Here is a 20,325-nt window from a genome sequence, read left to right as displayed (position 1 = left end):
TTTGTTAACTGTCATGTTCTGTCTCAGATGCGTGTGCGTGTGGTGTGTTGCTGTTGAGATTTGCCCCAGACTTAGTTATGTCAAGCTTCTTGTTTGTTATTAACTAAAAATCTGTTAATCTGAAGCAAGACGGTGCATGTACTGAGTATTCTTTTAAATCAATCAGGTCATACACTCACAATCACATTCAGAGTATACCTCTCTCTCTCTTTCTCTCATTCTCCCAAAAACAGACACAATAGTCAGGCACATTTGGATAGTGTGTTGTTCACTTATTTCAATCCAAGTGTAAAACATTCATAGTACAACCAAAAGTGATTTTCTGTGAATACAAGAACTCTCAAAGTAAATGTATGCATTAAGGCAGGCACCGGCCTCAGTGGCCGTAAAATGGACAAGTATACAAAAGTGTACTGGTGTAACAAAAAGGCAGACAAGTGTACTTCAATGTGAATTGATAGAGATAGATTCTTCTTTGGAATGTTGGAATAATGCAAGGCATTTAGCAACATCATTAACAATGACAGCTTCAAATGAACACACACACATGAGCACACACAAAGACAGTGACATTACAAGAGTAGGAAGAGAATCCCAGTAAGTTAACTACACCCCCCCCCCCCCCCAAAAAAAAAGGGTTAGATAAACTATAACTGTTCATACTGCTGGAAGTGGAAAACATCTCACAGCACAGTTTCTCAGGTGGAAGTTCACAGACAGAAACTGTCAAGACGCCATTTTCTCGTAATATTAATAAAAATGTATTTCCAATAAATTCATCTTTCTTTCTAATGTGTTTGAAACCGGGAAAGGAACAACACAGAGCCCAAAGGGCCCAGTATAATCTAAAATGCATGCAATGGCCACACTCTGTACACATTCATGCCGATCGATACAACCATGCAATTGACATCCCAGCTAGTTTAACGAATGCCGAATTATTGGACTATGCACGAACACAATTACAGATGGCGTCCTCATACTCCTATTCAACCTAACTGGCCTGAGATGAGCCTTTATACTATACACAGTGCTCACAACTGGCCAGGGAAAAAGTTATCATGGAAAAATCATATATTTTATGTATCATATCTTCTGCAATGCAAATAAAGGCAACTTCAGGGAATTCAAAATCTTTGTTCTCTGTACATTGCACTCATAAACACACGCTGTACATATATCTAACAGTGACATACTTCTCTGGCAGTGTTAGGACAATTAGTACAATTCATGCAGCACTTATGACACAACTGTAGACCATAATTTACAATGCCAAGCAACGCACACTAGCATAGCAGCAATGTTCACACACAGCAGGAGTTTATACAATGCAGCCAGATAATGAGGACAGTGAATGGGGAAAGTGGCTCAGCAAGGTCACCCTATCCCTAGTAATTATTGCAGTCTCATAGTTTGGGCATTCACTGAGAGCATCTTTCATGATACAGTGGAACTCCCCTTTTAAGACCGACTGACGGACCCCCCCCCCCCCCCCCCCCCCCCCATTTAAGAACTTCCCCTTTTCAATAACTTGATTTTTGAGATCTTCTGTTCTTATCCTTTGTAAATGTACGCCCATTTTAAGACTTTTATCCTTTTTAAGACCTGATTTTTATCAATATCACACCTTTGGAGGTCTTAAAATGGGGGTTCCACTGTATCCAGAAATGTCCAGTATAGTGATTCATCTGTAAAAATTCTCAAAATACTGTAAATAAATTCGGATATCTGATATTTTGCTTGATCTGATTTTCCCCTCACAATTAATCATTCTGATGAATTAAAATAGAACCACTGTGTTTTTGGAATGAGCAATTTAATGTGTAAGAAAATTACCAGTTTCTGTGAGAGGCAGGATTCGCACTTGCATTGAATTATACCTGTTTAGAAAATCCAGCTAGCATGATCAATGAATACAGGTAGATCTTTGAAACAAGAGAATCGTACACAAGCAAAATACTTCATAAAAACAAACGTAAAGAACTTGGTTGGGCAGCATTTGATCAAAATTTTAAGTGTAACTGTAAACAAATAGAATGAGTGATTATAGATTTCAGGGAAATTTTGTTTTTTTATAACAGATACTGTTAGTATTAACACTACAAAACGTATTTAATGAAGCATAACTTAACTATGGACTGAACTTAGCACAGTTAAATAATCTCAAGTGTACAGATCCAGAATAATAAAAGTAAAATATATGTGTATAAATAAATATGTATAATATATTATATCATGCATTCACACACAGATGTAAATAAAACAAGATTTACTGTGCACACAATTGTTTTTAGGTTTGAGCAAGAACATTTTTCCATAACACAGAAAAACACATTTCACAACAACTGAACAAGCACACCATTTTCAGAATTATTAATCTACAATTTTCCAGTGATCACAAAAGAGACTTTACACTTTAGGCATGTTGAAGTATATAATGTATTTTAAGTCCCAAGTTCATAAAAACTTAGCTTTCAGGAACTTTAAGCAACAAAGTTAGACTTCAAACAAAGATAAACAAAGTCAAACTTTCACACTAGAGTGGTAGTTCTGTAGCTGTAAAAACATCATACAGACAGTCGTAGAGAACAATTTCATAATGTTGTTATAAATAATAGCATTCTTTGCAACAGTTCAATGATACACTTGTACAATCTGACCAATAACTGTGCAGTGTAAATAATGTAATGTGAAACAATTTTGCAGCATGTGTTCTAGTTATTCACCCCTAATGACTAATGTCATAATGAGTCACTCAAAAGCTGTCATTATCAGGAAAAATTTAAGCACGTTGAGAAGGTGTTCTTTAAGTTCTTTACATTAATAATAATATGTACTCAAATAAAGTAAAACAGAGGTAAGTGGTTAAAAAAAATTGTAACTGAAGCATGCAGTGATGCACTCTCATTTGACCCCTGCCCCTCCTTCCAAAATATATGATGTAGAATCCTTGCCTGTTTAAAGTTATAAATGTTATGTAGGGCAGTATGATGTCCCAGGTATATCTTGAGGATGTCAAACATTGACCAAAAGAAGAAATAGAATACACACGCATAGTCAATGTCACTGACAGTGTCAGCAACACCAGAATGTCATAAACAAAAGTATAACTGTTCATTTGCAATTCTGAATTGCATTAAATAATACACAGTACAAACTACATTGCCCCGGCAGATTATACACAAAATAATGAATAAATGCAAAACACTGGTTGAAAAATACATTGAAACATCATAAATTCATAATTCAAAGTTTGAAATCTGTGGGATATTTGCTTTTTAATGTGCATTAAAAAAACCATTCATGCACAGTTGTACTAAAAATCTAAGCACACAATTTTAAAAACACATGCATGTGAGATGGAAAGACCAGTACAAACTTAAGGCCAAGAAAAATATCAATGTTTCAGATGCCAGTCAAACGAACTGAATTTGTTCTACCTCCAACTATTTTTTTTCCCGCAGAAGGTCTTACGACGTGAATAGAAATCCTTTCTCATCATGATCAAGCAAATGCATCTATGAACTGACTCACCCTAAATCCATAGTCAAAAGTTTGTGCACCAACAGGACCTCACCTAGTGAAGTGTAAACACTTAGTAAAACAGAAAGTTACTCAACTTGCCCAGCTGTCACTAATCCTTATAATAATTCTGTTACAGGAATGTAGGTCTTATCCAGAAACTAAAATTGTCACCTTCTGGCTTTTCAACAATCAACCACAACTAATGATTCCTTGGCCATTTCATTACAAATCAACTCCATATCAAATACTGATCAGATCAACAGAAAGAAAGCATTGCTGCAGACATAACAATTGTTTACCAGTGATGTACATTTTTCTAGCAGCCTTTAGGACAATTGTCCTGAAGACTGAAAATCAATAGGACACAGTGTCCTGAGATTGCAATTTCAATAGGACAAAAACACGACTCGTAAAACCGCATTTAAAAAGATTTTTCAGTTTAAATTCTTCCACCTTCCACTTTCACCATCACTCTCCACTTCGACGAGTTCGTTCTCGGTTGACGTTGTTGTTGGTTCAGCTGAAGCCACAGTGGCTGGAGAACGCAGCATGGACATCAATGTCTGCTGATTTTTATCTGCTTTGAGCTTTTTTTCGGACCCATGTCGTTTCTCTTTCGTTTTATTTTTGTTCGAACGCACAACGGTTTTTCCGGATATTATGACGAAAAGTAATGCGAACATGCACGGGTGGTTCCCATTGGTTTAAACGATTTATTGCTGAGCCAATGAATGCACTCGAGGCACCATATGGGTTCGGTTTTCTTTTTTTCTTCTTGATCCAACTTGAGGATAAATTAATTCAAAGAATCAGATCCCATATGGTGCCTCGTTCCCTCAACAAACTGGTCACACGCAGTACATACTTTCGCTTGGCAAAACCGAAACCAGCTTTCCTCACGCAGAGTTTAGTTTCGCTTGGCAAAACCGAAACAAGCTTTCCTCTTGAAAATTGAACAGTCCGCATGTCCGCTTCATTGTCAAAAACGATCGGACCCTTGACCACTTCTTCTGTAGGTTAATCGGACCTGTGTCCTGCTGGGGTTAAAGCTATAGGTCCTGGGGAAATTGGATCGGTCAGAGACCGAAGACCGACTAAAATGTACATCACTGGTTTACAAACACACATACAATCATGATAATGCCAGTTTTGCTTCATACAAGGTGACATTGAGTCATTCACAAAATGACACAAAGTTAAACAAAAAAAGTTGCTGCTTGAATTTCAAAAAGAGAACATTTTAAAAAAATCATGAACAAACGATGCAAACTGGAATCTTCAGTAGCGGTACTGTGTGACAACTGCCAAACACACATGTGTATAAAAGGCATGCTTGAAAATTAAAGTTAAACACAATAGCTGTTGTCAAACTTCAAGCTCCACATTTGTGAATTCTGCTGATCATCCAGAGCTCTGTGTCGCAACTACCACAATAATGATGATGAGAATAACCACCGCTACTCCAATAATGCCAAAACAACAGAATTTCTTCCTCCTTGCTTTGGATTGTGACATTTTAGCCTGTTTTAGTTGCACATTTCCAGCTTCAACATGCACTTCCACTTGGTCAATGTTTTGTTCTATGTTATCTAGTGTCTCTCCTTGTTGTGACACCATAAGATTCAGTTCCTTAAACAAAACGTTCACATCTGTGACACTTTTCTCCAGGGCTAGAATATCCTTGTGGCGTTCTTCCAGTTCTCGCAGGGTTTCTTCCGCATCTTGAACCTCTGAGATAAAGTTCTGAGTGAACACATTGTAGGAGTCTGTCCCCAGAATTTCATTGACTCGTTCATCAGTCACTTCTGACTCCCCTCTGGCGTACAGTTGACGTTTAAGGCGGTCCTTCATTTTGTCAGCATAATTAGACTGACACTTGAAGAAATCGTTCGTCACCATCGCCAACTGAGTGGAGAGTCCATTGAGTTGTTGTTTATACACACGTTTGAAGGCCTCATCGTTCTTGTTGCTGTTGACGTATTTCTCCCCTTCGTCCTCTAGTTCTCGAATGTCTTTGCGAATCTTCACGCCATGTTGTGTGATCTGCTGGATCAACCCTTCATAACGGGCGATTGCACTTTTGTCAGCAAACGGAGAACTGACCAAGTCCAGTTGTTGCTTCTTTAGCTCGACAACAGACGACTTGTATTTGGCTAATTCACCATCGATGGTGCTGGCGCTGTGGAGAAAGCCGTTGAGGCCTTTCTCCTTGCCGTTGTTCATGGTTTTCGATTTGTCTTTCTTGTCGCCCTTCCCAAGCAGCTGCCGCCTGGATTGCAGCTCGTCTAGTCGGTCTCGCACTGGCATAGTGATCGATTAGGGTTTTCTGACACCAGCGTCTATTTATTACTATGACGTGTGCATGGCATCAGCACAGAAACCGGTCGATAAGGCACTTGTTGATCTGGCTGTCCGCCATGTTCTACGAGTCCAAATCCAAAATGGCGACTGGAAAACACCGGTGTCACTGCGGAAATTGCGAAGTGAAAGGGGGAGGCACATTTGATTTTGATTTGTAAAAACTAAACAACATATTAAAACGGGAGACAAGGAACATTAAGACCACAAACCCACTATTTACCTCTTTTTACAAAAGACGTCGCTGCGAAAGCCCGGCAAAATTCAAAGTAACATGACCGCGTGTTCCTTCCGACACCCCTATGGCTCAAATGAACTCGCCTGTGATCTATATTTAGAATGACCTCAAGAGGTGACTCACCCAAAAAGAAGGCGTGTCTCCAAGGTCCGGAATGACCATCGAAAGTTTGAAGGATTCCCCTTATTTACATTAGAAGCGCTGTTCAAAGGAACACACACGCGAGCACACATGTACTTTAGACGAGGAGTGCAGAAGTCATGATGTGGAAGAAAGACGGATAATGGTGGTGTTTGTTGTTTTTCTTCTGGAACTGAGTTCATACACTGCACCCAAGCAAACCACTGGTTAAAAGCAAGGTAATAAAAATAGAAACCATGCGTCAGTGTCTTTGTTTAAAATTTATCATCTTAGTAATTCACTAATTGTAAACAATGACAATTATTTTCAGAAGTGTAGGAAACGATTAACTGTCCTTATGAGTTCTTGTAAGTGTGTTTACAAAATTGATAGTTTCAAGTTTTGTGCTGCATCGATTCATGTTACAACTTACATGTATAATAAGTAAAACATCAATTCAAATATGTTTATCTTATGATACAGCAAATGTGAAATCCAAACTGTTCCAAACACAAAAGATCTCATGTACTCAAGCTGCATAAGTTTCGCCTATCAGGTCGGAACCATAGTCTATGGAAAGATGCAAAATTGAATAGAAACTGACAAATAAATTACTGCTGAATAAAAACAAAATTGTTTAAGTGTGTGAATGTTTGTTTTTATCTGACTTTGTTATTATGATAATCTTCATTTGTTTTTTGTTTTTTCTATAAAATGAAGACACATTATATTTAATAGATGTTTTCCTGAAATAACTCGTCAGGATTTTTAAGCAGTGTGGCAGAGTATGCAACGCTTTTACTGACCCAAGCTTTTAAAATAGCAACTAGTCGATCGATACTGGCCGCTTTTAACCTGTCATTGCGAGGAGTATATAACCAACTCTGATAATTATTAATGTTATGCAATGTGCTCTCTATGAATGCAGTATGAGCTTGGTATGATGCTGTTTTCTTTAAAATAAATATGCACTTCAGAGCCAAGCATTGCCGCCGATTACTTCCCAATCACTGGATCGCTGAGCACCTGTCTTCAACCAAAACTCTTTGGTGGCCTCGTTCAAAACATCTTTTCAGTGATCATTGAGGGCCAGCAATCATGTTATATGAAGTCTTATATCGCGCGCGTATCTCCAAACTCGGACTCAAGGCGCAGGGATCTATTTATGCCGTGTGAGATGGAATTTTTTACACAATACATCACGCATTCACATCGACCAGCAGATCGCAGCCATTTCGGCGCATATCCTACTTTTCACGGCCTATTATTCCAAGTCACACGGGTATTTTGGTGGACATTTTTTATCTATGCCTATACAATTTTGCCAGGAAAGACCCTTTTGTCAATCGTGGAATCTTTAACGTGCACACCCCAATGTAGTGTACACGAAGGGACCTCGGTTTTTCGTCTCATCCGAAAGACTAGCACTTGAACCCACCACCTAGGTTAGGAAAGGGGGGAGAAAATTGCTAACGCCCCGAGCTTCCGAGCGCAAGTGCGTTACCACTCGGCCACCCAGTCCTGCATCGGATCGACTGTTTTTGTTTTTCTTCTTTTTACATTTAGTCAAGTTTTGACTAAATGTTTTAACATAGAGGGGGAATCGAGACGAGGGTCGTGGTGTATGTGTGTGTGTGTGTGTGTGTGTGTGTCTGTGCGTGTGTGTGTGTAGAGCGATTCAGAGTAAACTACTGGACCAATCTTTATGAAATTGTACATGAGAGTTCCTGGGTATGATATCCCCAGACGTTTTTTTCATTTTTTTGATAAATGTCTTTGATGACGTCATATCCGCCTTTTTGTAAAAGTTGAGGCGGCACTGTCACACCTTCATTTTTCAATCAAATTGATTGAAATTTTGGCCAAGCAATCTTCGACGTAGGCCGGACTTTGGTATTGCATTTCAGCATGGAGGCTTAAAAATTAATTAATGACTTTGGTCATTAAAAATCTGAAAATTGTAATTAAAATTATTTTTCTATAAAACGATCCAAAATTACTTTTATTTTATTCTTCATCATGTTCTGATTCCAAAAACATATAAATATGTTATATTCGGATTAAAAACAAGCTCTGAAAATTAAAAATATAAACATTATGATTAAAATTAAATTTCCAAAATCGTTTTAAAAACAATTTCATCTTATTCCTTGTCGGTTCCTGATTCCAAAAACATATAGATATGATATCACATCTATATGTTTTTGGAATCAGGAACCCACAAGGAATAAGATGAAATTGTTTTCAAATCGATTTCGGAAATTTTATTTTAATAATAATTTTTATATTTTTAATTTTCAGAGCTTTTTTTAATCCGAATATAACATATTTATATGTTTTTGGAATCAGAAAATGATGAAGAATAAGATACACGTAAATTTGGATCGTTTTAAAACAAAAAATTTTTATTTACAATTTTCAGATTTTTAACCCCTTCCCTGCCAGCGTGAAAAAGCGCATTTGTATTCCTGTGTGCCGGAGCAAAATTTGACTTTTGAGGGTGTGTTCACTAAAACGTGAATAATTCAGGCATTTGAAGAGATATCTCTTAGATATTTGGCATGTTTTTTTCTAACATCCCTGGCCCCAATTACAAGTGAAATTAGTTTCATTTGGCAGGACAGAAATTTTTAAGTAATTATTTATTCTTTTTTTTTCCCCCGTGATCAAGCATTTTCGGAACATAACAACACACTTGATCACAAAAATGCATGACAAAACACAACAAAAAACTGGTGTAACAAAGGGAAAAACATCAGGTACTCACAAAACTTCTTGGTAATCAACTTCACTGCTATAAGCATCCAAAGTTATAAGGGTTAGCTGTTCATGGTAAGGTAAGTCCGGAATCGCACGTCATACTCCACAGCTGAGACTCAGAAGCAACAAAGTCACAATCCACAGAGCAGGCAAAGTCCACACACTACTTCCAGTATATGAATTTTGTGTGATAATCCACAAAACACTGAGGAAAGCACAAGGCTGCTCTCAAGGTACTGGTCAGCATAAAGGTTTGTTTGGAAGACAAGGTGGTTGATGAGGTCGTCATCAAAAAACAGCTGCATCCAGTCTACAGGTTCAAAATTGTCAACATTGCACTGCATGCCTGGATTGCCTTGAAATTGGATGTCTTGGTTTGGCGCAGTTGCATCAGCATCTGTCCAATTTCTTATCTTATCTTCCTGACGTTGTCTTGGAATTTGTCGGGCACGGCCGCGGCCACGCCCCCTCGCATTACCTCTCCCTCGTTGTCCTCTTCCCACACTGCTTCCTCGACCCCTGCCGCGACCTCTGACCACAGGACATGAAGTTGATGGGCCAGGCATTGGTTCTGCTTCGGCATCACTGCCATCAGTCTCCGACTGATCACTGTCAGTGGCAGATACACTTGGTTCGTAGCTGATATCATTGTCATCATCAATGCCTACCTCGGACAAAAGAGGGTGGTGCTGGTTGAAATCAGTTTCTTCCTCGTCTGATTCGCTGTCACTTCCATCTCTAAGGTCTTCATCATCACTGTCTTGGTCATTTAGGCACTCTTGAAGCACTTCAAGTGCTGAATCGAAAATTTTATTGTAAATTTTCATTTAATAAATATACCTACCCGAATCACATGTAGCAGTTGACTCAGTCTAAAGTGCTAGGTCTGAAAAGGCTACCCGTCTAAGGGGAGCAACCCCAACTAAAAAAGTGTAAACGTAGCTATGGTAATGACGACGCACCCAGGGAGTTACCTCCCCTCCTGCGTACTACGTCACTACTGCTACTGACCACGTGACCCCTATCATTCGACTCGAAGAATAAAATCTCCAAATCATAAGCGGGGTAGGTGGGAGGGACTACGATATGTGATTCGGGTAGGTATATTTATTAAATGAAAATTTACAATAAAATTTTCGATTAAATTACATATTCCTACTCCGAATCACATGTAGCAGATTGAAACAACAAGGCGGTGGGCAAGAAAAAGTTCAAACTCACTCTCAAATCCTTGTCAAGAGCTGACCCCCTGCCACCATGGCAGGCAAAGCTCTAGATCCATCCTGGCGAAGGGCCGAGATGTCACGCAGGTAAAAATTCATGAAGACATCCTCGGAACGCCAGTATGCGGTGTGTAGCACCTCCTCCAGTCTTCTTGATCGTAATACGGCCAAGGAGGAAGCCCAAGCTCGCGTCTCGTGAGCCCGAGCTGATTCCAGAGGAAGGACAGGCTGTGTCCCCCCTTCATTGCGGCGGCTCCACTCGTAAGCATGCTTAATGAGCGCCGACACCCACCGGGCCAGAGTCGTCTTAGTAATATCCTTATGTCTCTCCGTATTGAGAGAAATAAACAAAAGCTTTTGAGCTGCGGATCTAAGAGACTGAGCACGGGCAAGGTAGATGTGAAGGGCTCTAACAGGGCAATTTACTAAGTCTGGGTCATTCGGAGCCAGAATAGTGGACAACGGCCTGACATGAACCAAAGGAGAAGCTCGCTCGGGAGCCTGGTTTTTCGCAAGAAACTCAGGTCGAAACCGCAAGGTAACGGACCCATCTGATTCAAAGGAAATGTCGTCCGAATTACCGGAAAGAGCGTGAATCTCACTGCCCCTTCGTGCCGATGCTAGCAGCAAAAGGAAAAGGGACTTGCGTGTAAGATTCGCAAAACTGGCATCTCTGAGAGGTTCAAAATCCGCTGAACGCAGAAACTCCATGACCAATAAGAGATCCCACTTAGGAACGGGCGTACGAGACTTGACGTCAGAAAGGGAAGCGCCCTTGATGACTCCAGCGATCACGCCACTAACATCTATAGAGCGACCTATCTGGCGTAGGGTCGCCGAGATGGCCGATCTTCTTACTTTCAACGAGGCAGCGGAAGCTCCCTGAGAGGACATGAAAGCAAGATGGTTCGCCACGTGCATCGTGCGGGGCGCCGTAGCATCCAGCCGATGCTCGTGACACCAGGTAACCCAGGCCCTCCAATGTGACTCATAAACGGACGAGGTAGATGCTCTGTGCGAGCGTCCTACCAGGTCCATGGTCAGATCTGATGCCCCTTTGCGCCTCAGAGAAGACCGCACAACCTCCACGCGTGAAGATTCAGCATCTGAGGCTCTGCGTGGAGGCTGCCGGTGTGAGGCTGTACCAGTTCTCCTCGCGTGAGAGCGAGAGGAATGGGAGGGCCCTGGGCGAGTCTCAGCAGGTCCGGGAACCACGGCTGAGACGGCCAAAGAGGAGCGATCAGCAGGAGGGACGGGCCCTCCTGCTCCGCCTTCCTGAGAACTCGCGTGAGCAACTGGAATGGCGGGAACGCGTAAGCCTCCAGGCCTGACCAGGAAATGTCCATCGCGTTCGTCTCCCACGCCTCGGGATCCGGGAATGGTGAGACGAACACTGGTAGTCTCTTCGAGAACCTGGTGGCAAAAAGGTCCACCTGAGGTTTCTGCACAAGAGACCAGAGACGATCCAGCGCTCCGTGAGTGATGGTCCACTCTGTTTGAAGCACTCTGTCGGAGCGGCTGAGCGCGTCCGCCAGAGTGTTCAAGCTTCCGGGCAGGTACCTGGCCGAAAGCCTGATTTGATGCTCTGAACACCAAATCAGGATCTCGCAGGCCCTGGCCGAAAGCGACGGAGACCGCGACCCTCCCTGCTTGTTGATGTAAGCTGCCACTGTCGTGTTGTCTGTAAACAGACGAACATGCTTGGCCTGAAGGGAGGGCCGGAACTTGTCCAGAGCTAGAGCCACGGCTTCTAGCTCCAGCAAGTTGATGTGCTGCATCCTCTGATCTGCCGACCACAGACCTGACGTAGTCAGCTGGTCTGTGTGAGCCCCCCACCCCACCAAGGACGCGTCCGTGAACAGGTCCAAGTCTGGGGCAGGAAGGGCTATCGGCACGCCCCTGCACACCCACTCCGTGTCCAGCCACGGAAGGGTAGCGGATTGGAACCATCCCCGGAGAGGGATGAGGGCATTCCAATCCACCGTGGGAGAGTCCACGAACGGCCTCAGCGCCAGCTGAAAGGGACGTTTGTGGACCCTCCCCAAGGGGACCAGGAGAGCCATGGACTCCATCTGCCCTAAGATGGAGGCCAAAGTCCGCAGGGAGGCCCTCGGGAGAGGCAAAGTGGAGCGTATGCACGCCTGGAGCTTGTCCACCCTCTTCTGAGAGGGCTGAACAGTCCAAGCCACCGTGTCGAAAGACATTCCCAAGTAGGTGAACGTCTGACACGGCGTCAGCTCCGACTTTGATCGGTTGATCGAGAAGCCAAACAAGTTGGCCTCCCGAAGAACCGATTGGGTATCCTGCTCGCACCCCGCCTGACTCTGACTCAGGATGAGCCAATCGTCCAGGTAGGCACGTAGCCGGACACCCCGCGACCTCACCAGCGCGCAGACCTGTCTCACGACCATGGTGAAGACCCAAGGGGCGAGAGACAGGCCGAAAGGAAGGGCGCGAAACTGGTAAACCTGACTTGCCCACCGGAAACGAAGCCATTTCCGGTCGGCTGGATGCATAAGAATATGGAAGTATGCATCCGTCAGGTCGATGGAAGTCGCCCAATCTCCCGGGCGGAGAGAGTCCCTGACCGACGCTGGCGTCTCCATCTTGAACCTTATCTCCCTCAAAAAGGTATTGAGGAACGACAGGTCCAAGACAGGACGCCATGCCCCTGAGGCTTTGGGGACGGCGAAAAGCCGTCCGTAAAACCCAGGGGAACTGTGGTCGAGGACTTTCTCCACTGCGCCCTTCTGCACCAGGGAGTCTATTTCCGACCGAAGGACGGAAATGGCTTCCTGCGAGGAGGGAGGCCTGAACGCCGGCGGACGCCTGACCAGAGGTGCCTTGCCATCTTTCCAGAGAAGACGGAAGCCCGACCTCACGACCCCCACGATCCATTGACTCTGTACAGACACGAGCCAGTGGGAAAGTGCCCGGGAAGGGCCCCCCGCCATCACCAGAGTGGAGGGCGGAGTGGGGGGGAGATCGGGAGCACTTCATTGGGGGTGAGGCTTGCTTCCAGAGCCGCCTCTCCCCCTGCCGGAAGACGGTCGTCTTCTCGAGCCCCGAGAAGAGGAACGTCCACGACCCTTGTCTGCCGGTTTGGGAGGGCCAGCAACCTTAGCCTGCTTCGGCTGAGAAGGCTGAGACTGCTTGGACTGCTTAAGGCTGTGCAGGGAAAAGTCAGAGAACTGCTGGTCCCTGTTAGCCTGAATTTCCTGTCTTCGGGCATCAAAAACGAGATGCCCAAAGAGGGAACCCTCCAAGACCGGTGAGGCACGCAAGGTGTCCTTGGTCGCCTGATCCGAAAACTGAGAGTGTGACAGGAAGAGATCCCGACGACACATAACAGAGTGCGCATAGTGCACAGCGGAAAGTCTCATCTGTTCTTCGTTGACCCTCGCAAGAGCGGCCAGCAAAGTGGAGACGTCATCCGCATCCTGATCCTCGCTGAGAGAGAACGGATTCAGTGAATCAGTGAGGGCACGAGAGAGGGCCCGAATGAGAGTCTCAGCAATGGAGGCAAGCTCCAGCTGCTGACGCCCTGCCTCTTCAGAAGCAATCAGAGTGTTCTCAGAAAAGAGCACGCCGTCATCCTTCTTGATAGGCTTGGCCAACAAGGCCAGCATCTCCGGAGGAACTGTCAAAGATGAACGCGGGAGAGCGAAAGCATCCAACAAGTTCCTAGGAGACTTCTGCAAAACCAACCGCCTGTGAGACGACAGAGCGAATGCAGAAGCCTGAGAAGGCGAAGCCATCCACTGCTGTGCCAGCTCCGGAACGGAGCCGTGAGGCACGAGCAGCGGAACCGGAAGTGAAGGAATTCCGCTTCCGGAAGGAGATGGCTTGGCCAAAACTTGAGAAAGCTGAAAGGCTATGGATGGAGACTCCAAAAACCGGAAGTATGAGTCATCCTCCTTCCCAGAGCGAAAATCAGCCATCGCGGACGGTGCCGTCGAAGCGGCAGCCGAAGAGACCGAAGCCCCTTCCGCGAAATATCTCGAAGTGACCTCAGCAGCGGCCTCAAGAGCCACTTTGAGTCTCTCCGGATAACCAACACGTGCAGCTTCGCTGGCGACGGACTGAATATCCGAAACATCCGGCGAAGGACCGAAGTCCACGTTGCTGGTAGAAGGGCGGTGAACACCGTAACCGGAAACCGGAAACCCGTCCACTCCAATACCATCCGAACTCATGCCCTGAATAGGGAAAGAGTAAGAGGACGGCATGCCCGCAGCCGCCGGAACCGGAACCGCAGTCGAAGCAACAACCGAAGACGGAAGCGCTGACTGCCCCGGCCAGGGCTGAGACACCTGCCCAAAGGGCTGGTGATACCCCCCCGCGACCGCCACCTGAGAGGAAGCGGAAGCAGAAGAAGCAGCAGATCCGGTCTGAGCCGGAAAAGTATCAGACGCGACCGCGAAAAGCGGAAGCGCAGACACTGTGGACGGCGGCCGGAAGGCCGAATGCCCAGAGGGCCACGTCCGGTCAACCCCGGAAACGACCCCAGCGGGTGCGTACATCGGGGGACCTATGCTTCCGGCGAGTGCCGGAAGCGCAGCAGACGGAACCGGCTGGTCGACTCCGGAAACGACCCCAGCGGGTGCGTACGTCGGAGGACCTACGCTTCCGGCGAGTGCCGGAAGCGTCGAAGCCTGAACCAAATGCCGCCATTGCTCATCGACACGATGGTCTTCTGTGAAGCCAAAGTGAGAACGAACAGGGGTTTGCGGGTCGTGAACCCGCCGAAAAGGGCTGCTTCCCAGCAGGGAGCGTCCAGCGGCCTCACGAGGACCTACGGACCAGCCCAACTTACTTGCGTCGCCAACCACAGCGGTAGAAGGCACAGAAGCAACCGCCTCGGTCAAGGACAGCGTCACAGCCGGAAGCGGAAAGGAAGCCATCGACGGGACAACGGAAGTCGAAGGCTGAGAACGCACCATCTCCTCTCTCACCAACGTGCGAAGCTCGGGAACCAGCGAAGAAAGCAAAGATGAAACCAGCGCCGTCGAATCTGCAAGCGGCAGAGAAGACGAGCGAGAAACAACGGTACGCGTAGGTTGATTAGACTGCCCCACAACCGGCTGGTCATTTGGGGCAGAAATAGGGACCGTCATAACAGTATTGTTAGCCGCGTCAGAAACAACAACCAAAATAGGCTTAGGGACAGAAGTGGAAGACTTGGGTTTAATTTTCCCTTTCACATCAGCCTTGCCGCGCTCGCGCTTTTTGTCTCCGTCAGACATGCTGACAACAAAATGGAGACACAAAATTCCAAAATGGCTACCTCAAAATACGTGACCAACACGTGGCCGAAAATTTCAAGTAGCAACAGAAAATTACGTTCGATACAAGTAAAGGAACGAGCTCACCAACTACCAGTGCAGCGGGTGAAGAGACGGGTGTGGGTGCCGGTGGGTGTCTAAGCAAACACCAAACAGCGAACTTCCACTAGAGCCAAAAAATTCACGACCTGCTCCCTAGAAAGCTGAAGTGTCGAATGATAGGGGTCACGTGGTCAGTAGCAGTAGTGACGTAGTACGCAGGAGGGGAGGTAACTCCCTGGGTGCGTCGTCATTACCATAGCTACGTTTACACTTTTTTAGTTGGGGTTGCTCCCCTTAGACGGGTAGCCTTTTCAGACCTAGCACTTTAGACTGAGTCAACTGCTACATGTGATTCGGAGTAGGAATATGTAATTTAATAGCGCTTGAAAACAGACCTCGTGGTACCCCCACGCCGTCCACCATCCGACATCTTTGTTGACGACTTAACACAGATAACTCCCGAAGTTTCAAAATTCTCCCAAACATCAATATTTGCTATTCATAACGGTCAAAGGGAAGGAACCGTTGGTTCAAGATGTCTAACTGCTCTGCCAACAGTTTTTGCAGTTACCCCCCTTCTTGGGTGGATACAGGACTCTGATGCGTACACCTCGAACGACGTTCGTGGCGGGGCAGACAGGATGCCAAAAAACACCTCGAACGCCGTTCGTGGCAGGGCAGGGAAGGGGAAGTCATTAATTAATTTTTAAGCCACCAAGCTGAAATGCAATACCGAAGTCCGGCCTTCGTCGAAGATTGCTGGGCCAAAATTTCAATCAATTTGATTGAAAAATGAGGGTGTGACAATGCCGCCTCAACTTTTACAAAAAGCCGGATATGACGTCATCAAAGGTATTTATCGAAAAAAAGAAAAAAACGTCCGGGGATATCATTCCCAGGAACTCTCATGTCAAATTTCATAAAGATCGGTCCAGTAGTTTGGTCTGAATCGCTCTACACACACACAGACAGACACACACACATACACCACAACCCTCGTCTCGATTCCCCCCTCTACGTTAAAACATTTAGTCAAAATTTGACTAAATGTACAAAGGCATCCAAACAAACATACACTCAGTTAATAATAAAAGATGTTTGACAATCCATAAACTTGTTTTATTTCATCACTAAAATAAATACATCAACTCTCTAACTCTCTAACTCTCTCTCTCTCTCTCTCTCTCTCTCTCTCTCTCTCTCTCTCTCTCTCTCAGAAGTGGTTCTACGGAATGGATCGTCTTGAGATTGTGAACTCGTTTAAATATCTCGGTGTAACCCTTTCCACCCAACTGAGCTGGAACATTGCAGTAGAAACAAAGACAACCATGACGAAAAAAGGAGTGATCGAAATCGTTAGATTACTGAACAGACTTGGCTGCCATTCGGCAAAGGTGTTTTTCAAACTGTTTGACGCACGGATCGCCCCTATGCTCTTGTATGGTTCAGAGCTATGGGGATATGGAAAATATGACTCTGTGGAAAGGGTCCACCTGTTTGCGTGTAAAAAGTTTCTGAAAGTGACAATTCGAACTCCAAACAACATTGTGTATGGTGAATTGGGAAGACATCCGCTGTATATTAACTCTGCAGTCAGATGTGTGAAATACTGGTTTACACTGCTGAAGCAACCTGATTCAAGATATTCCAAGATTGCATATAAAGCTTTGTGTAATTTGGCATCGAAGGGCCACACAAATTGGGTCTCACATGTGCAGAGTCTTTTATGTTGTAATGGTTTTGCTGCTGTGTGGATGTACGGAATGGTTGGGAATGAGAAGTGTTTCTTACAAGAGTTTAAAAGACGTTTACAAGATTGTTTTTGTCAAGAATGGTTCTCCTTTTTAGAATGCAGTGAACGTTTCAACATTTATAATTGTTACAAAACATGCTTGGAAAAAGAGAAATACATTGAATTAATCGAAGATATTAAGTACAGAGTTGCTCTTACTCGTTTCCGCGCAGGAGTATCCGAAATCAACGCTCACAAGTTTCGGTACGCACCAAACCAAACGACAAGAAACTGTCCTCTCTGTACAGCTGATAAAGAAGATGAACACCATGTTGTATTTGTATGTCCTTTTTATCAAGACCTTCGAGCAAAGTATTTAAAAATCTCAAACTCTAAGACGCTGCAACAACAACTTGTGTATTTCTGTGGCAGTAATGAGGAAAATGTGATGAACAGCTTCAGCAGATTTGTGTTCTTCATGTTACAGAAGAGACGAACCCTTATAAATCAGGTTCAGTGACATGTCATCAGGGTTTTAATGTATTTGTTGAATTTTATGCGTGACTATAATTTATAACTGTGCAGATACTATTGCTGTTATTTTAACCACTATTGTAAGGGGCTGTGGCCTTAGACAATTAAAGATTTGTTCTTGTTCTTGTTCTCTCTCTCTCTCTCTCTCTCTCTCTCTCTTTCTCTCTCTCTCTCTCTCTCTCTCTCTCTCTCTCTCTCTCTCTCTCTCTCTCTCTCTCTCTCTCTCTCTCTCTCTCTCTCTCTCCAATTAGGAACACCACTGAAAAAAACCGCTGACATTATGGAGGAACCTGTGCCTCTAATTCACACGGTAGAATATACTGAAGACTTCCACGGAAGAAAGTGGACATTTTCACCTAACTTACCGGCTAACACAACGCATTTATTGATTTAAAATGAGTTTATATGAATTTGCAGAGATATGTCTTTATATCATGTAACAATGATATTACAAAATTCGTTCAGCCTGTGTGCACAATGCACCAACTTTCGTCATCATGAAGCAAAAGACCCATAAATTAAGACATGAACAACATCATACAAAGTTACAGTAAGCATTGTAATTCAAGAAAACCAGTAGCATTTCAAACAATATTTACAGCATGTACATATTTTTTTTTAAAGCGACTTATACAAATGACTGTAGATTTGACTCAAGCTGAGTCAATACAACGATACAGTTAATATCACACATAGCATACATGTGTCCCATCAGTTGATGTCTTTTTTTCTGGTGACGACACGCACGCACGCACGCACGCATACACACACACAGTACACTGAGTTCTGGCACACGAAGACACGAAAGTGAACGAAACAGTGACTTCCCCTTTTTTCTCGGTCCAGTAATCAGAGATACCTTCATACTGTGTGTCTGCTTATCTAAACAGTTCCAGACACTTGCTGGATAGAGGGTGTGAGTGTCAGTTGCGCATCTGGAGGCCATTAATCAAATCTTCGTACTCGCAGAAAAATTCCTCCCGATTTACATGCTGCATAACATACACATCAGACTTATCGTTGATCTTCGCCATGATAGGTTAAAGCCTGCCAGTAGCGAGCTGGTTGCTAGTTGAAAAGCTTGGGTGAGCAAAAGGAGCTTTTACTATGCCACACAGATTAAAAATCCTGACACTTAAATTTCCGAACATCATCTTAAAACATTTTTTATTGCAATTGTGACATCAAATTTCTACATTAATACCCACGAAAAAAAAAGTACTTTCACTTTATTTCTCAGGGAGTGAAGACATCCAGTGTTCTCCAGAGATCTATATTGCAAAAACCACAATGACGACAATGAGAACAATTATCACTGCCAGTCCCGTGATACCAAGACACCAAAACTTCCTCCTTCTTGCTTTCGACCGTAATTTTTTTGCATCTGAGAGCTTCCCGTTTCCAGCTTCAACCTTCTCCTCAGCTTGTTCGACATGTTCTTCTATGTTGTCTAGCATTTCCCCTTGCTGCCAAACCAAGAGGTTCAGGTCCTTAAAAAGGGCATTCACCTCAGTGACACTTTTCTCCACAGCAAGAATTTCTTTTTGACGCTCTTCCAATTCTCGCAGTGTTACTTCCGCATCCTGAACCTGTGAGATGAAGTCGTGAGTGAACACATTGTAGGAGTCTGTCCCCAGAATTTCATTGACTCGTTCATCAGTCACTTCTGACTCCCCTCTGGCATACAGTTGACGTCTGAGACGGTCCCTCGTTTTGTCAGCATAATTAGACTGACACTTAAAGAAATCGTTTGTTGTCATTGCTAACTGCAAGTTGAGCCCTGTGAGTTGTTGTCTATACACGCGTTTAAAGGCCTCATCGTTATTGTTGCTGTTGACATATTTCTCCCCTTCGTCCTCTAGTTCTCGGATGTCTTTGCGAATCTTCACGCCATGTTGTGTGATCTGTTGAATCTGCCCTTCGTAACGAGCTATAGCATTTTTGTCAGCAAATGGAGAACTGACCAAGTCCAGTTGTTGCTTTTTCAGCTCAACAATAGATGACTTGAATTTGGCCAATTCACCATCGATGACGCTGGCCCTGTTGAGAAAGCCATTGAGGCCTTTCTCCTTACCGCTGTTGTTCATTTTCAATGTATCTTTCTTACTGCCCTTCCTCGGCAGTTGCCTCTTGGCCTCAAGCTCATTCATTCGATCCCGCACCGGCATTGTGACTGACAGTGGCTTTCTGAGACAGGTGGAGAGCAGCTTCCTTTTTATACACACATGTTATGCTGGAGCCCTCTGATACCAGAGATAATCTGCACTGACTCAATGAAACATGACGTCATATTTAAACAGGATGTAGGCAGCTAATCAGTTATGACTAAGAATGTTATTTTGGCCAAGCAGTCAAACATCCCAAAGGAAAGATCCGACCACTGACACACTCACTATTTTTAGAAGCACACACATTATCCTCTGTCCTTGACAGTTCTTTAATGGCAGGGCATTTACAAGATTCATCATTTTGCTATTTCTAGCTTTTGTGTTCATTTGTTATGCAGAA

General features: G+C 44.2%; 3 protein-coding genes across 3 annotated transcripts in view; all 3 read right to left on the bottom strand.

Moving 5' to 3' along the window:
* LOC138967102 (succinyl-CoA:3-ketoacid coenzyme A transferase 1, mitochondrial-like) overlaps positions 1-20,325 on the bottom strand; it is a 40,416-nt gene that overhangs the window by 13,214 nt on the left and 6,877 nt on the right. The window lies entirely within an intron of this gene.
* Positions 248-6,496, bottom strand: LOC138967104 (syntaxin-like). The gene has a single exon (XM_070339583.1). It carries the CDS (start codon positions 5,830-5,832, stop codon positions 4,927-4,929), a length of 906 nt encoding a protein of 301 aa, XP_070195684.1. The 5' UTR covers positions 5,833-6,496; the 3' UTR covers positions 248-4,926.
* Positions 16,600-20,186, bottom strand: LOC138967101 (syntaxin-1A-like). The gene has a single exon (XM_070339581.1). The coding sequence runs from the start codon at positions 19,983-19,985 to the stop codon at positions 19,089-19,091; it is 897 nt and encodes a 298-aa protein (XP_070195682.1). The 5' UTR covers positions 19,986-20,186; the 3' UTR covers positions 16,600-19,088.

The sequence above is a fragment of the Littorina saxatilis genome, linkage group LG5 (genome assembly GCF_037325665.1).
Source record: "Littorina saxatilis isolate snail1 linkage group LG5, US_GU_Lsax_2.0, whole genome shotgun sequence".
NCBI classification, from domain to species: Eukaryota; Metazoa; Mollusca; class Gastropoda; order Littorinimorpha; family Littorinidae; genus Littorina; species Littorina saxatilis.
This window is presented reverse-complemented; position numbering and strand designations above follow the sequence as displayed.

What these genes read in the sequence shown, in the direction of transcription:
- LOC138967104 (XM_070339583.1), bottom strand. Translation starts at nt 5,832, where the DNA reads ATGCCAGTGCGAGACCGACTAGACGAGCTGCAATCCAGGCGGCAGCTG.
- LOC138967101 (XM_070339581.1), bottom strand. Translation starts at nt 19,985, where the DNA reads ATGCCGGTGCGGGATCGAATGAATGAGCTTGAGGCCAAGAGGCAACTG.